Source organism: Chiloscyllium punctatum, chromosome 22, assembly GCF_047496795.1.
Source record: "Chiloscyllium punctatum isolate Juve2018m chromosome 22, sChiPun1.3, whole genome shotgun sequence".
NCBI classification, from domain to species: domain Eukaryota; kingdom Metazoa; phylum Chordata; class Chondrichthyes; order Orectolobiformes; family Hemiscylliidae; genus Chiloscyllium; species Chiloscyllium punctatum.
This window is the reverse complement of record NC_092760.1, coordinates 61,013,942-61,034,060: the sequence shown is the minus strand read 5'-3', so window position 1 is coordinate 61,034,060 and position 20,119 is coordinate 61,013,942. Positions and strand designations below refer to the sequence as shown.

General features: G+C 39.4%; 2 protein-coding genes across 2 annotated transcripts in view; both read left to right on the top strand.

Annotated features, from left to right (window-relative positions):
* The window catches only part of LOC140493891 (inositol 1,4,5-triphosphate receptor associated 2), a 54,090-nt gene extending 41,069 nt beyond the window's left edge, over positions 1–13,021 (top strand). The window contains exons 10-13 of the mRNA XM_072592886.1: positions 4,237–4,314; positions 8,890–8,946; positions 11,159–11,218; positions 13,010–13,021. Coding sequence (XP_072448987.1) covers positions 4,237–4,314; positions 8,890–8,946; positions 11,159–11,218; positions 13,010–13,021 — 207 coding nt within the window. The remainder of the gene's footprint in view (positions 1–4,236; positions 4,315–8,889; positions 8,947–11,158; positions 11,219–13,009) is intronic.
* Positions 13,022–15,657: 2,636 nt separating this feature from the next.
* The window catches only part of LOC140493890 (uncharacterized), a 42,516-nt gene continuing 38,054 nt past the window's right edge, over positions 15,658–20,119 (top strand). Inside the window, exons 1-2 of the mRNA XM_072592885.1 lie at positions 15,658–15,692; positions 19,428–19,565. Of these exons, the coding sequence (XP_072448986.1) occupies positions 19,458–19,565 (108 nt within the window). The 5' untranslated portion in view covers positions 15,658–15,692; positions 19,428–19,457. The remainder of the gene's footprint in view (positions 15,693–19,427; positions 19,566–20,119) is intronic.

Here is a 20,119-nt window from a genome sequence, read left to right as displayed (position 1 = left end):
TCTCTCACTACTTTTTCCCACACTGGGATGGACCTCAACTAGGCCAGGAGATTTATCAACTTTCAATCTAGCTAATTTTTTAAATGCTATCTCTTTACTAATTTCTTTTGATCCTCAATTACATAAGTCCTTTGAATATTGTGTATTTTTAGGTGGTTTCTGTGTCTTTGTTGAAGATATTCATGAAGTAACTGTTTAGTTCTCACCATTTTCTTGTTCTCCACGATAAATTTTCCTTGGGATGTGATGTCATTAGTGGGCCAGCATTTATTGCCAATTGCCAGTTTTGCTTAAGAAGTGGTTTGGGAATCAGCTTTTTGAACTGCTGTGCTCTGTCTGGTGTAGATAAACCAGAGCAATGTCAGGAAGGGAACTTTGGGTCCATGTATCATAAAGAATTTACAATTTAGTTCAAATCACGATGGTGTTGGCTTGGAGAGGAACTTGCATTAGCCTTCCCATGTATCTACTGTCTTGTCCTTCTTAATTAGGTATCAGCAACGTTTTTTTTAACCTGAAGTGACTTTTTCTTAAATGTTGCCTAAAATTAAAGCTATTAGGAGACATGAAATGCAAATTCAGCATTTCTAATCCAAATCTTTGACAAATTTCCAAGTGTCTCATAGAAGGCATGAATTGCGTATATAAATTCATCAATTTATTTTAATTACTTCTATCAATGACAAAAAGCAAAATCAAAATAAACCTAACTGAATTATTGTGTTATGACTTTTCTTAAATTATAATTTTGTCAATAATGTCAACTATAAAACAAACTTTGTCTAAACTGGCAGAATTCTTTTGGCTATTGATTGTGTTAAAAGGGCACCTAATAACATTTTCAGAACAATTTATCATCTCAGCTGTATTAAAAATAATAATACTTGCAACTATAAATTATGTTCCTCAATATAATGGAGTTATGTACAACCATTTATTGTTGTGGTTCTGTTCGCCGAGCTGGGAACTTGTGTTGCAGATGTTTCGTCCCCTGTCTAGGTGACACCCTCAGTGCTTGGGAGCCTCCTGTGAACCGCTTCTGTGATATTTCCTCCGGCATTTATAGTGGTTTGTCTCTGCCGCTTCCGGTTATCAGTTCCAGCTGTCCATTGCAGTGGTCGGCATATTGGGTCCAGGTCGATGTGCTTATTGATTGAATCTGTGGATGAGTGCCATTCCTCTAGGAATTCCCTGGCTGTTCTCTGTTTGGCTTGTCCTATAATAGTAGCGTTGTCCCAGTCGAACTCATGTTGCTTGTCATCTGCGTGTGTGGCTACTAAGGATAGCTGGTCATGTCGTTTCGTGGCTAGTTGGTGTTCATGGATGCGGATCGTTAGCTGTCTTCCTGGTTGTCCTATGTAGTGTTTTGTGCAGCCCTTGCATGGGATTTTGTACACTACATTGGTTTTGCTCATGCTGGGTATCGGGTCCTTCGTTCTGGTGAGTTGTTGTCTGAGAGTGGCTGTTGGCTTGTGTGCTGTTATGAGTCCTGGTGGTCGCAGTAGTCTGGCTGTCAGTTCGGAAATGCTCTTGATGTATGGTAGTGTAGCTAGTCCTTTGGGTAGCGGCACGTCCTCGTCCTCTTTCCCTTAGGCATCTGTTGATGAAATTACGCGGGTATCCGTTTTTGGCGAATACATTGTCTCGGTGTTTTTCTTCCTCTTTTTGCAGTTCTGGTGTACTGCAGTGTGTTGTGGCCCTTTTGAATAGTGTCTTGATGCAAATTCTTTTGTGTGTGTTGGGGTGGTTGCTCCGTTCGGCACCGAATGGAGAATTCACCACAAAGGTATCCAGGAAAGCCACACACACAGACCAAGTCCTGAACTACGAAAGCAACCACCCAACACACACAAAAGAATTTGCATCAAGACACTATTCAAAAGGCCACAACACACTGCAGTACACCAGAACCGCAAAAAGAGGAAGAAGAACACCTATACAATGTATTCGCCAAAAATGGATACCCGCGCAATTTCATCAACAAATGCCTAAGGGAAAGACAACGGAACGAGGACGTGCCGCAACCCAAAGGACTAGCCACACTACCATACATCAAGAGCATTTCCGAACTGACAGCCAGACTACTACGACCACTAGGACTCATAACAGCACACAAACCAACAGCCACTCTCAGACAGCAACTCACCAGAACGAAGGACCCAATACCCAGCATGAGCAAAACCAATGTAGTGTACAAAATCCCATGCAAGGGCTGCACAAAACACTACATAGGACAACCAGGAAGACAGCTAACGATCCGCATCCATGAACACCAACTAGCCACGAAACGACATGACCAGCTATCCTTAGTAGCCACACACGCAGATGACAAGCAACATGAGTTCGACTGGGACAACGCTACTATTATAGGACAAGCCAAACAGAGAACAGCCAGGGAATTCCTAGAGGAATGGCACTCATCCACAGATTCAATCAATAAGCACATCGACCTGGACCCAATATGCCGACCACTGCAATGGACAGCTGGAACTGATAACCGGAAGCGGCAGAGACAAACCACTATAAATGCCGGAGGAAATATCACAGAAGCGGTTCATAGGAGGCTCCCAAGCACTGAGGATGTCACCTAGACTGGGGACGAAATGTCTGCAACACAAATTCCCAACTCGGCGAACAAAACCACAACAATGAGCACCCGAGCTACAAATCTTCTCACAAACTTTGAACAACCACTTATAGTTATACCATTTGAACAGGTTTATTTGGTACATGATAATGATTTTTGAATTTGAAGCTGAAAAGTGTAGCACTGTGATTGTTTTTTTTGTCCCCATTGTAAAAGCATGGCTCTTACATTTCTTGACTTAATTTATTTTTAGGTGTTTTCCATGTTATTGCAACCCAACCAGATTAGGAGTCACAAATGAGATGTTAATAATAAACACCAAAGGAGTTTAACTGTTGGTTCACCAGAGGCCAGGCATATGCATTTTTTGGTCAGAGTTCCATTCCGACTCAAATACTACCAACTCCAAGCCCACTGATTTCTTGGTCCCTATGTATGTATATCCGGTCAAATTTCCACCAATTACACTCAAATAGTAGGTGGCATGGTAGTAATGTCACTGGACAAGTAACTCAGAACTCCAGGGTAATATTCTGGGATAGGAATACCATTACAGATAGTGGAAATTTAATTCAATAAAATATGGAATAAAAAGCTTGCCTAATGGTGACCATACTATTTGTCAATTGTTGTAATAACCCATCTGATTCACTAATGTCCTTTTGAGAAAGACATCTGCCATCCTTAACGAGTTTAGCCCGTATGTGGCTCCAGATCCAAAGTAATGTAGTTAACTCTGAACTGCCTTCTGGGCAGCAAGGGGTGGGAAATAAATGCTGGTCAAGTCAGTACTACCTACATCCCACTAACAATAAAAAAAACCCATCACCTGTTCCCTGTTCCACTTGGGAGTTCCACTTGTCCTCAGGCATCCCTTCCAGACATGACTGGATAATAACATGAAAGAGCTACATGTTGCTTTGAAGCCACAGGTTGCAGATCCCTTTCTAGATGATCAAGATCTGAATGTTCTTTGGAAGGATTCTCCTGAATTATGCCCTGGAAATGGTGGACAGGGCTGAGGAGTCAGGAGGAGAGTTACCCATAGCAGAATCCCAGGCCCTGAGCTGCTCTTGTAGCTACAAAATTTTCATGGCTGAACAATTCAACCTTCAGACAATGATAACCCTAGGATGTTTGCAATATCATTGAATGCCAAATCTGAATGGTTAAATTTTCCTTTATTGGAGATGGCTATTGCCTCATACTTTATGTGACATTTGCCATTTATCAGCCCAAACCTGGATGTTGTCCAGGTTTTGCTCATATGAACACTGATGGTGTTGTATTTGAGGAGTTGCAGATGGCACTGAATACTGTCCTAACATCATCAAACATCCCCACTTCATACTCTATGATAGATGGAAGGTCATTGCTGAAGCATTTGATGATGGTTGGGCCTAGAATGTCATCCTGAAGAACTCCTGCAGTGTTGCTGGGACTGAGATGATGGCCTCCAACAAACATAACCATTATTCTTCATTCTAGGTATGACCCCTTGCTTTGTGTGAACAAGCACTGATTTGTCTCTTGCATCCTTGTGGGTTGTTACTTTTATCTAGTTCAAATGAAAGGCTTACCACTATACAGTTCATGTATTAGTACATAGAAAACTCAATATTTTAAACATCATTTCATTTGCTGTGCAGAATGAAAAGATTGTGAAGGATAAGCGGAAGCTAAACTATCAAATCGATGAACTATTAACGGAAAATGCTGACCTGACTGTAAGTAAATACTTGTAATGCGTCCAATAGCTGCAGTCAAACACTAGCTTTTGCGGTTGGGTAGCATTTGGAATCAATGCTGCCATTTTTTTTCTTACTTATTTGGGTTTGATAGCTGCAAGGAGTGGACTACGTAACAAAAATCAAAGTAAATGGAAGTACAAATGATGTTACAGTCTCAGCCATGGCTGTTTGTCAGAATATCAGCGTCAAATCCTACTCCAAAGAATTGAGCACAAAATCTAATTGATACTCTCAGTTCAGAATCTCAATTTGTATACATTAAGATCCCACACTCAATGTGGTAATCTGTTCTTTATGATATCAGTTAGGGGGTCTATATTTGCCTAACATTACCAAGATTTTCTTCAGATGGTGTCATGGAATTTTACACCCACCTGAGAATAAATGATTAAAGGTCTCATCTGAGAGATGACATCCCCAGCAGAGCAGCATTTCATTGGTTCTGCCCCTTTAACAATACAGTATGCTCTATGATCTTCCAGGGGTGCTGCAATCACTCACTGAACTGACAGTGACAAGACTTGGATGAGGGTAGGGATGATTTAGGGAAACACACCCACTTCTTTAAAAACAAATCAGAACTGGAATGTTACAAAGTTGCAAAGGGTCAGAAGCAGCATTTCCATCTCTGTCAGATCCAGGCACAGGCACAGGCATACTTGACAATTAATCTTTTTGCCAAATTGCCATTGGATAATGTGCTGAAAGCTTTACCAGTTAGTGTAACTTTTGAAAGAGTTATTTTACATTTTTGACTACTCTAGTCTCTTTGACAGCTCTACTTCATCTTTAAATCTCTGTTTGACCTGGGTCAGATGTAGCATTCAATCTGCTTTCTTGGAAGTTGTTTTTAATCTGCCAAATATCACTTCACAGTTATTAGATTGTTAATGCGATATCCTCAAGCTCAATTAATAAATTGAAATCAGAGTTGGAGAAACTTCGCAGGTCAGACTGCATCTGTAGGGAAAGATAATCAGAATTAATGGTTGGAATATTCCCAGGCACTGAATGACATTGACATTGACAATAAATTTAGGAAAATCATATGAGACGGCCAGCAAGGAGCTTCTTGATGTTGAGATCAAAAAGTCTAATTTTTCAGCCAAGTATTGAGACAAGAGACCTATTTACAACATCTCATTGTTAATTAATTTCTCTTCATTAATATGCAGTTACCTGATCTATCAGATGACATAAAAATTAGAGTGGTTGTCTAATGACTCCACCACACTGTTTGCTCCTCTACATCTCACCTTATACACTAGTCCAACATTTCACGGTACACTCCATGGGCTACAACAGCAGATACTCCCTGTCCATAGACCTTGGCATTCAATATATACCAGCCTCACTGCACCATCATTGCACATCCTTGAAATACTTACAGCATGATTTTGCACTTGAGTGCTGCAATTTGGAGTACACAGACACTGCAGTGGAGAAGGTCATTGGCTTTTTTGCAGCATTGCTGCATGTTTCTCTGGACCATGGCGGCAACACTGGACCAGGCTTCCAGTGACATGGCCTGTCCTAGGGAAAGAAGGTGGTTCCCCTCTGCACCATCCCATCCACCAGGATGTCCAGGTCCTTATCTGCAAAATGGAGCACCAATTTTCCCTTGTCTGCCATGTCCAGTACAAATGAAATAAACCATGCAGAACAGAGTTTGATTGGGTGCCTTTTAAATCTGATTCCTGATGAAGGGCTTTTGCCTGAAACATCGATTTTTCTGCTCCCCGGATGCTGCCTGACCTGCTGTGCTTTTCCAGCACCACTCTATCTTGACTCTAAGTACCCACTCCTGCCTTTGAAATCTGACCCAGTTCCGGGGAGGTCCTGGCAATGGTGATAATGCTGAGTGGCAAATATAATAAGTGGAATGTCATAGGGGTGTAGAACATATGTAACGGGGTAAGTTTGGAAAGGTTTTACAAGAAAAATCACTAGCCTTCCCAAAGAGAAACCTTCAATGCTTGCCAAAAATAACACTTTCCCAAATTCAGGTGACTTGCAGTCTAATGTTTCAAGTCTAATATGAGTCTTCTTTCAGACAGCTTTTTCACCTTTGGAAGTTCAATTAATGAATTTGTTTCTTTAAAAAAGTTTAAAATGTGCATATTAGACAGAGAGAATTGGTTTACTGGGGTCTGTGTGGAAAAAGTTAGAGAAGGGCAAAATGGGTCAGAGAGATTTTAGTTTTCGATATTCCTCAAAAGTGGGATGTGAAGCAGTAATGAAACAGAGTTTTCAAAAGGCAAAATACCCAAACTACTCCCTTGGCCTACATTTCATTACCTCCACCTTCTCACTATTTTCTAAACCCAATAAATATTTTAATTTTCACGGCAACAATTCCAGTTGAAATGAAGTGATGAACAAAAGAAATACAGTGCAGACTGACCAAAATTCTTATTCTGAGGTTCTGTGTGACAAAATATCTCTTCTGAAAGTATTTATTTCTGGCTTCCAGTTAAAGTTTATTTAACGCTGGTCATGCAGCCAGCTGAGTGGATTTTTCCTTTCCCTGGAAGGTGCTGCACCTCCCCCTGTGCAGTATTTATCAGCTGTTGTTGGCACAATACCAGCTTGCCATAAACCACGCAATCATAGTAGCTGTTCACCCATATTCCCAATTCACTACAAACAGTCAAACTAAAACCAAACCAAACATTGATCCAAACTGAATTCTGAGCCTCAGCTGTAGGCTCTCATATTTTCAGAAAATAGTGTGAAAGTGAGTGTGGATTTTGATGTTACTTTCTCTACTTCTTGGAAAAGGGGTCCTGAATTCACCCTCGCTCTAAATTTCTGTTATCTCAGTGAATCAAGCAGATTCATGGGGGGAGGGGAACAATTCCCAAACCCTGGAACAATCTACTGGAGAAGTATAATTGTGGGACATCTTGCTGTAAACAGGAAAGTTGATTGCAGAAATTTGTTATGTGTTTATATAAAAGTAGATAATGAGGACAAAATGTCAAAACGTCCAGTCTGTTCCGTGGCATTTGGAAAGGGCATTGATGGTGAATCAAGAGTGCCCATTTAGTTGATCTTGTGGTGATGTGAGTGTTAAAGGTCTCGTGAAATGTGTGGGAGCGGAATGCACAAATCCAATGATTAGTGCTGAGGGAACAGGGGGAGACTGAGGTCAAGAGAAGCTGAGGGTGAGGGAAGGTTGTGCTTAACAATTATTAATGAATAATTCATTTTCAGAACGTTCTTGATGGGCACCAAGCTGAAGGTCCATTTAGGGTGGCAAATTCCATTGTTCCAGCCCTAGACCCAACCCATAATGCAGCATTCCCTGAATATTGTGCTTCCAATAGGGTAACACTTGCACAATATTGCCCCTTCATTAGTGCAGCATTTCCGCAGTATGGTCCCTTGAAGAAAATGCAGTGTCCCCTATACACTGCATTGGGAGTCAGATTGGATGGTGTGCTCACGTTTCTGGAGATGCAATTCAAGCCTATGTCGTTCTGACAAAGAGATATCCACTGAAATGTGGCTGGCTAAAATCCATCTGTTTCAACTGTTGACCTTCGTTGTAAGTTTCTAATGTATCAGATTTTATTTTAGGTTTTTCAATGTTTACAATTTTCCCTTTTATCACCACCATGTTTGAATGAAGTGCCATAAACTAAAAGTAGGATCAGGACAATATCACTTACACATCATATTTACAAAGCTCTCTCAGCACAGGAACACCTATGGAAGCTTCTGGAGTCAGAAAATTATTGGCTTTAAGTTTTAAATATATTTATGATGAAAAAGACATCTGGTTTGTGTGTCCTTCATGCTCTGAAAAATGTCAAAACTGGAAGTTGGAAATGAAATATCAATGTAGAACTTAATGCACATGATCGTCCCTACCAACAGTTTGCCTTCAGTTTATCAAGCAACTTTTTAACAAAAGTTTAATTGCTTTTAAAATACATAGTAAATTATCCTCTTAAACTAGCTAGGTTAGAAATTTCATTGAAGTCTTTAACATGTCATTTATTGGTCTCTTGATGCATAATATCCATCAAAATTGCTTAAAGTGAACAATAGCTAAACAAGGAAGATTGAGTCTTACCTCAGCTGGGCATATTTTTCCAAATATGATTTTAATTTTACACAAAGAAAGCGAATCACTCTCCACTCTCATGAAAACATTTGTTCATACCTTATCTGTTCCCAATGTCAAGGGAACATAAATATTTTGCAATGAGAACTGATACTATTGTATCAACAAGTTGGAAGCAAGTGGGACTTGCAGTAAGCAGTCTACACAGCCTGTTTCAATGGATGTTATAGCAAACTATAAGAGTGTTCCAATAAAAGCAGGATTCTATCAAAATGCAGTGGGTGCAGAATAGCTAAATAACCCATTCTCTACGCAAGTTCAACCTTGGTCATTTACAGCAATACATGCTCTAGAAGTGACTGATAGTGAAACGATATAATTATGTCCATTCTGTTCAGAGATGATGACATCGCTTTGTGTAGCTTAAATATTTTGTACAACCAACATAACTTTTGTGAATGTGTGTTTCAATTTTTCAGAAGCAGATTCATGAGGCTCGAAATCTGCTGATATCTAAAGATGCTATAATTTTTGAGGTATGAACACAGTGGCTTAATTTTTTTTACACATTTTATCTTAGGCAAATGAAGCAGAAGTGGAATAATATCTTAATTATTCGCAATCGATAATTCCAAGAGAATGAATTTGCCTGTGTTTGGCAATTTGTGAAGTAGATATGCCAATGGGTGAAGCTAAATAAGGAGCTTTGGCAAAACATGAGGGATTGGGCTAATTAGCAAAAGGTTAGACTGTGGAGAAATGGAGGACAAGCACAGGATCATGCAGGGAAGAAAGGGCTCAATCTGCCTTCTAACATTCTGAGGTGGAGGACAATATGTACCATTGGTTAAGTGAAGAGTGCAGATCTTCAGATGCAGGACAGTAATTATCAAATGGCATCAAAAGGATAAATAGGATTCTGCATTTTACATTATTTTTCAGTGAATTTCATGTCTTTTTACAAGACAGTGTTTGAATCACAGTTATAGTATTATTCTGGACATCCAACTTCAGGAAGAACATAAGAAATAAGAACAAAAGTTGCCCATAAGGCTGCTTAGCCACAGTCTACTATTCAATACGATCATAACTTTGTGCCTCAAATCAATTTTCTCATGAGCTCCTTAAATTCCTTGATTCCCCAAGAGATCAAAAATTGACCTACTCCATCTTTTAACACAGCACTGTATTCAATGATGGAACAAGCTCAACCCTCTGCATATTAGAATCAAAGATTCTGTTGAATTATCTAGAACTGGGAAGTCATGGTTAATTTTGTTCTTGTGATGTGAGTGTTGGTTGTTGAGCTGGTATTTATTTCCCTAATTGCTTTTGAATTAAGTGGCTTGCTTGACCATTTGTGGGTAGTCAAGAGTCAACCACGTTGCTGTGAGAGTCTGGAATCACATGTAGGCTAGAACAGATGACGGCAGATTTCTTTTTATAAAGGAAGAGGATAAACTATGAGATTCTTTGGACTTGTTGATGAATGGGTAATAGATTGAGGATTATCTTCAGGAGAATGAAGAGGCGAGTTAGAAGAAATGTTTTCACACAGAGAGGAAAAGAGTTTCCATTTTGGTTGTAGTCTGGAAGCTGTGCCTAAAATGTCCATATTAGCATACAGTTCAAGTTTCCACTAAAATTGATTTGCATAATCACAAATGTAAAATTCATCAGTGTGAGTGAGCTGCATCATATTCATTTTTAATTTGAAAGTATTCATCATATGGGCATCACGGTGGCTCATAGTGCTAGTGACCTGGATTCAACTCCAGCTTTAGGTAACCGTGCAAACTTCACACAGACATTCTCCCTGTGTCTGCGTGTATTTCCTCTTGGTACTTCAGTTTCCTCCCACAGGTTAGGTAGATTGGCCATACTAAATTTCCCATACTTTCCAGGGATGTGCAGGCTAAGTGGATTAGCCTTGGGAAAACAGGGTTATAAGGATAGGGAAGGGGATTGCTCTTCTAAGGGTCGGTGTGGACTCGATGGGCCAAAAGGCCTGCTTCCATGCTGTGGAGATTCTGTGATTCTATTTGATGTATTTAAAATTATTACTCCAGTTCAGTACTATGAACGTGGCTCAAAATGGGTGAGTAACTGATAATGACTTTCAAATATTTATACTGAACCATTTAATAGTTTCATCAGTGTACAATGGTCAGCGTCACAGTAAATTGGATTTTTTTTATTACCAAAAAGCTTCTACAATATTTCTGTGGGAAAAGGAGTGTTCTTTGAATTTCTGCAACCAAAGTGATGAATGACTTTTTAATTTCCAACTCAGAAAGGGGTAGAGGGTGGATGCGGGTGTGTTTTGTAGGCATAATCTTATTCAAGTGAACTGAATCTGAAACCAATGGGAAGGTATTACCTTACACTTAGGCTTAAAATCCTTTCAGGTAGTTTTGACCAATTCAAACTGCATTATAAGTAGAGGAAACTCAACCATGGAAAGCTGTGCTATAGGGTCTGTTGAGGTAGAGACTATGTTTGATGTAAAAGTGGTTAGATAGGATTTGTAAAGGAAGAATGTAATAGGACATGGGGAGAGAGCAGGGAAATGAGGTTTGATCTTACAGTTGAAGTGTTAGGAATGATGGACCAAATGGTCATCTACTTTACTGTAATAACCATAATATGTTGATTCTTATGTTTTGAAGCTATTTTTCTTGACATAGACAAAATACATTCATTAGTCAACTCGAAGTAGATTTGTTTATTCTCCTACCAATTTTCCAGGAAACAGTTTTGATTGAAGAATTGAAGATGTCCAATGAAGAAAGCTGCAAAATTATAGAGGTAGGTTTTGTATTTTTTTTCTTTCTGGGTGCTTCTCTCCCACCCATACCTTGCTGGTGTGGGTGGGAGAGAAACAGGGTGAACATTTAGACAGTTGTGAGTCTTTTTCGCAAAGAAAAACCAACATACAAGCAATGTGGTTTAGCATTTCAACATGATTTACATCATCAATCTAACAGCTTGTAAACAAAGCAAGGAAGAAAGTATTTGGCTAGTTCTTTAAGAACACAGAAACGTTTGTCAAACAAACCTCTTAGAACTGAATGTTTGAAAATAACTGAAAAATATACTGTAATATTTGTTTTTCCTTTTATTATTTCAACATTTTGTTTTCTTTGTATACTGACAATGGTCAAGAGTGAGAGCGGTAGGCACCCAAGAGATGAAACAGAGAAAAAGTTATGAACAGAAATACAAAAAGTGAGAAGATGGAATGATAATCACATAGAAGGAGGGATAAATAGAGTGGAAGGAATAAGATAGACTGTGTGTGTTATTAAAGTGTACTGGGCATGAATACAAGAGTGTGATTGAACTGAGTGGATCATTTAATGAAAAACACTAGTGTTTGATGGTCTGAGACATGAGACTGTGTGTAAAAATGCATAACTTAAGCAATTATTACTTGATGAGAAAGCTCAGAAACAGACCTTTCAACTCAACTGGTACTTTGCTGTAGGATGTCCTCACAGTAAAGTTCTATGTCAACCATTTTCAATTATGATTAGATGTGTAACTGTTACATCCAAAGAAATACTGAAGCTTTGAGTGCAGATCAGAGGCTTGGATTCTGCAGTGAGTTACTCACCTGTCAACTCCCTAAAGCCCATCTATAAATTATCAGTCAGAGTGAGGGAATCCTGCTTGTCGGAATGAGTAAAGCTCCACCAACACTCAATTTGCTCAACATCAAAGCAGCCACTTGATCCTATCTCATCTATCACCTTAAATGTTCATTCTGTCTACATGACATATAGTAGCAACTCTGTGCACTATCTTCAAAATTCACTGCAATAACTCTTAGGCAGCACCTTCCAGGCCCCAAGTCTCAATCATCATCTTAAGTTCGACTACCTCACCATTCTTTCTTCATGCTGGGCTAACTTCCTGGAACTTTCTTCCTAATAGGACTGCACCTACACCAAATAGAACGCAGCATTAGGTCATCACTGACTTTTGAACCATTACAGATGGGCAATAAACACTGGCCTTACCAACAGTGCTCACATCTGAGTCAATTTTTAAAAAATCCCATTCACTTTGCAAGTTATTATTGAATATGCTTCTCCCAGCCTTTCATATAGTGCATTCTGGATCATTTTACCTCATTGCTTAAAAAACATTTCTTATCAATCCTCTTTGATTCTTTTGCCAAGTACCTTAAAGTGATGAGGACTGTTTTGTAGGAACAATTAATTTATGAATAACGTTACAGTTTCTGCCTCTGTAATTATTTAGTTGGAGGCAGCTGATCAAAATATTGATCAAATTAGGTAGGTTTTACAGAACGTCTAAAGGAGGAACGTGAGGTGGAGAAGCAAAGAGGTTTGGCAGGGAATTTCAGCATTTAGGACTCTCACATATGGGGACACGGCTGCCAATTTAATTATATTTGACGTGCAGGAGGCCAGAATTGGAGGAATGCAGAGATCTTGGAGCATTACACCACTGCAAATGACAACAGAAGAAGTGTAAGGGTCAGAGTTAGGGTCATGTCAGGGATGTTTTTAAAACAAAGGTGAGAACTTTAAATTTGAGATATTTAACATGTTTGTTTATCTTCACACCCAGCATAGATGGTAATTGTAAGAGGGTTTTGTTTGAGAGTATGACTGGAGTGATTAGGATCAAATCATAATTGGGATTTAACCAAGGCTTTCTGACCACTTCAATATCCACTGCTTTCCTGATGCTACCACACAGTCGGATGTTGTTAGCCTATTAAAACTCTCCAGGAAAAAAATGATGTATTTGAAATCTACTTTCTTTCTCAGGGATTGCGTGCTGAATTAAAAGCATCACAAGAGAAGGTTTCCCAAGATTTCTTTGGGTGAGTGTGATTGCAGGAGATGAGCAGTTTCATTACTGCAGCGTTTACATGGTTGTACATTTACGTAGTGCCTTTTACAGCCTTGATTTGGAGATGCCGGTGTTGGACTGGGGTGTACAAAGTTAAAAATCACACAACACCAGGTTATAGTCCAACAGGTTTAATTGGAAGCACACTAGCTTACAATCACTTGATGAAGGAGTGTCGCTCCGAAAGCTAGTGTGCTTCCAATTAAACCTGTTGGACTATAACCTGGTTGTTGTGTGATTTTTAACTTTTTACAGCCTTGGGTACTGTCTGGCGTTACTGTTAATCAAGTACCTCTGAAATCTAGAAGGCAGACAACTAATACATAGAAAGCTCCCACAAACAGCAGTATGAAATGACCAGGTAGTTTTCTCTTGTGATATTGATTGATATATATATAATGTCCGAGATACTGGAGCTAACTTCCCTGCTCCTCAAGTTGCTGAAGAATCTAGAAGAATACCATTCTATAAATTGTTGCTAATACACTTGTCGGATAGATGTCGTGAAACTTGAAAGGGTTCAGAAAAGATTTACAAGGATGTTTCCAGGGTTGGAGGATTTGAGCTATAGGGAGAGGCTGAATAGGCTGGCGCTGTTTTCCCTGAAGCATTGGAGGCTGAGGGGTGACCTAATAGAGGTTTATAAAATCATGAGAGCCATTGATAGGATAAATAGGCAAAGCCTTTTCCCTGGGGTGGGGGAGTCCAGAACTAGAGGGCATAGGTTTAGGGTGAGAGGGGAAAGCTATAAAAGAGTCCTAAGGGCAACGTTTTCACGTAGAAAGTGTATGGAATGAGCTACCAGAGGAAGTGGTGGAGCTGGTATAGTTGCAGCATTTAAAAAGCATCTGGATGGGCATATGAGTAGGAATGATTTGGAGGGATATTGGCTAAGTGCTGGCAAATGGGACTAGATTAGGTTGGGATATCTGGTCATTGTGGATGAGTTGGACCAAGGGGTCTGTTTCCGTGCTGTACATCTCTATTACTTTTTGACTCTATGATTGCAACCATGCTCAGAAATTCGAAAACATCCATATCAAACTACCCCATTCACTCACTTCACCACCAGCATACAGAGACAGCAGGCTGTAATACCTACAAATGACATAGTAACTTGCTATTCTATAATGCCATTGCTTCTGTATCACTAGTGCAGAACCTTGGATTTCCAGCCTTCACAGCACAGTACCCACACCGTCTGGATTCCAGTGGTTGAAGATGACACCTTACCATCACCTTCCTGTGAGCAGGGAATGGGCAATAGCTGCTGACCTAGTCAGTAACATTACCTCTGATGAAAAAGTAGGATGAGTCGTGGCTGAGTGGGCAGCATTTTTGCCTTGGAATTGGAGATCCTGCGGTTGCATCCTACTCTAGAAACCTGAGCCCATTATACAGACTGACCCTCCCAGTGCAGTGCAGGAGGAGAACACTGCATGTGCATGCCAGAGGGGTAGTTCTGAGAGAATGCTGAACTGCCAGTGAGGCAGTATATAGGAGTGCTGCACTGTTAGGAGTACTATTTTCTTTATGAAATAATAAGTCCAGACTTATTTGTCCTCTCAGTTGGACATAAAAGATTCCACAGGACTATTTTGAAGAAGAGAATGGGAGTTATTCCCACTTTCTTAGGACTGATTTTTTTTCTCTCAATGAGCATGACTAAAACAGGTTTTCTGCTCAATATCATATTACTAATTATGAGATCTTTCTGTGCCATATTTTTTAAACAGTTGTTTTATAATTATACAATTCAAAATTGCTTCTTTGGTTGTGAAGCACAATCTGAGATAAAAGCCATCAAAGAAATGTACATCTTTCTTTCTTTAGGAAACTGGTCCACAATGAAGTTGATTTTGTTTTACTGTGCCAACACATGGCGTCAGGCTCTATAACTAAGTCCCAAACTTAGACCATGTGAGCTATAATTTTACTCCCCTCACCCCCCAGACATAAGTCCTCCTTTGACTTTTAATCTCTAAATTTATTTCCAAACTGTTAGAGGAATACTTAGTGCCTTCAAAGCACATTCCCTCTTAACCCAACCTAGGCTATATGTGACTCAGTTCCACACCAATAGAGTTGAATCTTACCTGTTCTCTAAGTGAATCACCAAGCTCCTCACTTGTGAAGATCCCTCCACCACTTTAGTAAAAGTACTGGAGATGGGTAATAAATGCCATCCAGTGAATGAATGAAAAGACCAATCTGCATTACTGTCATTTGCTATCTACACATACATTGTCAGTTACCAACACAATTATTTTTTCTCATCTTTGCTTTTGGCAGCAGTTGTAAAATTGGTCTCGTAAAATCCTCATCTAAACTTCCTGTGGTCTGTCCTGTGCAGTCTGAAATCTCACTTCAGTTGGAAATACAAGACAGCCAAAAGGTAAACCTACAATGCTTCTGCTGCTTTGAAATGCTTCTTCTAAATGTGTATTACGCTTCATGTGTGTTTATAGTTAGAGAACAAAATCCAGATGTGATTTCATAGCTCAAACTTGTTGGAATATAAATGATTACATTGAAGTCTAAAGTAATGTCACATACATACTGTAGTGGCCGAGAAGGTAAAATACATCACCTGGTATCAGTACGACTTGCCTGATGCCACTTTGCGTCAGCAGCAGTACTGGTCTAACACATTGCTGTTGCTAGTTTAGTTCAGCACCCAGCAGCAATGTAACTCAGCAATCAGAATCAGCCTGACTAAGAGCCAAGTGTTGCTGTTCTGTTGCTGGTCTCTCTCAATGCCCAGAACTTGCCTAACGCTGAGCTCAGTGCTGGTCTAAGTCACAACTAAAAAAGTTGATTTTTGAAAAAAAAATTCAAATTTTAAAACAGTTTCCATTCAAACTCTAATGCTTAAGGTGATCCTGCTTTTATGATAGATACATAGAGTGAAATTAATAATGTGAAACAAGAAAATGACAGAAGTGTAGAATGGGCATTTTGTGTTTCTTTACTGTGGAGGACATGCATGGGGCGGCACGGTGACTCAAATGGTTAGCAATATTGCCTCACAGCGCCAGGGACCCTGGTTTGGTTCCCACTTCGGGCAACTGTCTGTGTGGAGTTTGCACATTCTCCCTGTGCCTGTGTGGGTTTCCTTCGGGTGCTCCAGTTTCCTCCCACAATCTAAAGATGTGAAGTTTAGGTGAATTGGCCATGCTAAATTGCCCATAGTGTTTAGGGATATGGAGGGTAAGTGTATTAGTCTGGGGTAAATGTGGAGTAGTAGGGGTGGGTTACTCTTCAGCGGGAGGAGGTCAGTGTGGACTTGTTGGACCGAAGGGCCTGATTCCACACTGAAGGGATTCTATGAAAAATAACATTCCAAGAATATTTGAATATCAAGAGGTAAGATGGAGTGAGAATCTAAATCAATAACAAAAAGGTAGTGGGTAAATTAATACTGTTAAATGTTGACAACTCCACAGGATCTGATGGCCTGCATCTGAGGGTCTTAAAATAATTGGTGGATGCATTTGTTACAATCATCAAAATTCTCTAGATTCTGGAGCAGTCCCAGTGATTAAAAAGCCACTGATGTAATGCCTCTCTTCAAGAACGGAAGGAGATGGAAAGCAGGGAACTATAAGCCAGTTAGTCTAATGTCAATCATCAGGAAGATGCTAGGATCCATTATTAAGGTCAGAATAGCAGAGTCAATGTGGTTTCGTCAGTTGTGTTTGACGATATTTTTAGAGTTCTTTTAGAAAGCAATAAGGAAGGACCTGTAGATCTGGTGTACTTGGATTTCCAAAAACATTCAGTAAGATACCTTAATAAAGATTATGACAAAACAAAATAAGAGTTTATGGTCGTGGGGTAGCACACTAACATGATTAAAAGATTTGTTCGGTAACAGGAAGCAGACAGTGGTAAAAATTGGGTCTTTTTCAGATTGGCAAACTGTGGAGTGGGAGAGTAGAGTAGTGGCAGGGATCATTGTTGGAGCCTCAATTACAGTGATAATTTGGATGAAAGGCCTGAAAGTATGGTAACTAAGATTGCTGATTACACAAAGATAGGTAGGAACATTTGTTAATAAGAGAACAGAATGTCTACAAAGAGATTCAGTTAGATTAAGCGAGTGAGAAAACATTTGGCAGATGAGCTATAATGTGAAAAAATGTGAACTTTTTCACTTTGGTATGAAGAATAGCAACACAATACAATTATCTGAATGGGTGGACACTGCAAAACCTTTAGGATCTCAGTGCCCTGGTAAACGAAACATAAGATGTTGATAAGCAGGTGCAGCAAGCGATTAGAAGATAAATGGAATGTTGGCCATTATTTCAGGGGGGATCAAGTGTAAAAGTAGGGAAATGCTGTTATAGCTGTATAGAATCTTAGTTATAAAGTATCTGGAGTACTGTGCACTGTTTTCATTTTCTTACTTAAGAAAGGACATAATTGAGTTTGAAGCACTTCAGAGTAGATATCTAGTTTCACAGTTTGTCATATGAGGAAAGGTTGAACAGGTTAGATCTATACCCACTGGAGTTCAGAAAAATGGGAGTTGTTCTGAGAAACATTAGATTCTGAGTAGACCTGATAAGATGAATGCTGAGAGAATGCTTCCCCCTGTGAGACAGGCTAAAATTAGGGGACATAACTTTAAAATTAAGGGATCTCTCATTTATGACTGATTCGGAAGAGGTTCTCTTTACTTAAGAGTTATTAGTTTGTGAAATTCTCTTCTTCAGAGTCAATGGAGGCTGGGTCATTGAATATGTTCAAGGCTAAGAATGATTAAGATTTGATAGACAAGGAAGCCAGGCATTGTGGGCTGGAAGGTGGAGTGGGTAATGGAGTTAGTCAGACACAAAAAGTGGAATTGAGGTCACAATCATATCAACGATGCTCTTAAAAAGTGGAGCAGGCTTAAATGACCTGCTCCTGCTCTGAATTCTTGTGTTCTTATGTGAATTTTAGAGGTTTATCTTGAACTGCCTACTTTCCTGCTTCATCACTGACATCCAGACTTTGCTACGTAATCTGGTTGTTCATTATCAAGAACACAAAGGACAGGTGGGTGTGATTGGTAAATTCAGCAGCCAGTCATAAATTAAGGTGTGAGACAGTGGAGTCATTCATTGATTCCCATGGACATATCACAGCAGCATTTAGGAAATTAATCAAGAATCTCAAGAAACTTCAGATAATCCAAGTGAGTTTGCTATCCTCTCTTTTTGGAGCTCACTACCGAATTCATCCAGTGGTTAGTTGACCTCAACAACACTGGTCAAGGGAACATCAACTATGAGTTCCTCCTCCTTGCTACCTTCTTATCATCCATGCTGGAAGTGTGGAAATTGTGTTGGTTCATTGTCCTCCACAGTACAACAGCTGGAGGTTATAATATAGATTTGTATATCAAAAGTGGTCCTTTGGATAAGCCAGGAAAGGGTAGCCACCTTATGTGGAATGGTAGCTACCAGGAGAGGGTTAGGATAGATAGATGAAAGCCATTATCTCTGGTGAAGGTTCCAGAACAAGGAGAAATAACCTTAAAATTAAAGCTAGGCTATTCAACGAGGATGTGAAAAGCATTTCATAGTATATTATGGAATTTAAAACCACAAAAGGCTGTTGGGGTGAACAGCCAATTGAAAAATTCAAACTTTTTGTGTTCTGGAAATAAGGTATGTGGGTAGAGTTAAAATAGAGATCAGCTTTGATCTTTATTGAATCTACTACAAATGGTCAAGGGGTGTGTGTGTCCCTGTCCCTATTGGAGCTTTCTATTTTGGAGTATGATACACCATCAAAATGATTGTGTTTTCCAAAAGGTGATCAGCAAACTGATCACCATGATGTTCTGAGTTTATTAATCTAATTAAATAAAAAAGGGTCAACTAATAGGCTAAAAGGATAAACAGCTCTCTCCTGTTCCTGTGTTTGTTGAAGTCAGGAGGCAAATTAGGGAAGTTAAAATCCATAGCTGTAATTGGATCATAACCTGTGACTAGAATTAAAATACAGATCAGTCATGATATCAGAGAATGACTGGCAGGCCTGTATGGGTTGAAGGCTAACCCCTGCTTATGAGACTATACTGAATGAGGTTTGTCACATGTTTATCAATTTCCAGCTCCTAATCTTGTTACAACAGGCAGAAGAGACTGAAGGGCTGCCTAACCCAATGTGTGGATTGATGCCTCTCAAAGACCAGGATTTTTTCCAGGAAATCTTCAGCCACATAAAAGCTAAGAAACACAGCTCATTGTTCCAGAAAACTGTTGATGAATTGGTAAGGTTATAAGGGGCAAGGTAAAGGGGCGAACTGGTGATTAATGCCAGACGGTTTATAAATAAATGACAGCTGAAAAAATATATATAAATGCGCATGGACACATGGAACCAGAAGTAAGAGTATTTTGAAGAAAAGCAGTATGCACTCTGATGTCTTGGACAAATGTTTATCTTTCAATTAACATCTAAAGTAGATTATTTGGTCACATCTCATGTGGGAGTTTGTTGTGGATAAAGTAGCAGCTGCAGTATTTAAATTGACAAATGACAATGGGCATGAGTTAGCAACAAAACATTTTTTCAAAATAACTGATGCACACCAAAAAATAAAAGCAATCACCCTAAATATACCTTCTGCTGACTTGAGGTTTCAATTAATGCATTTCCATTGCATATACACAAAGCTGGACCATTTTGTCCTGGCAACTACTACCTTGTTTACTGCATCTCTGAACTCAATCATTGATTCAAATTTAACAATTGGTGTTTGTTACAATAGCATCCAGTGCACGTCTGCTCAAATATAGCTTCTGATCATATGCAGTCTTAAGC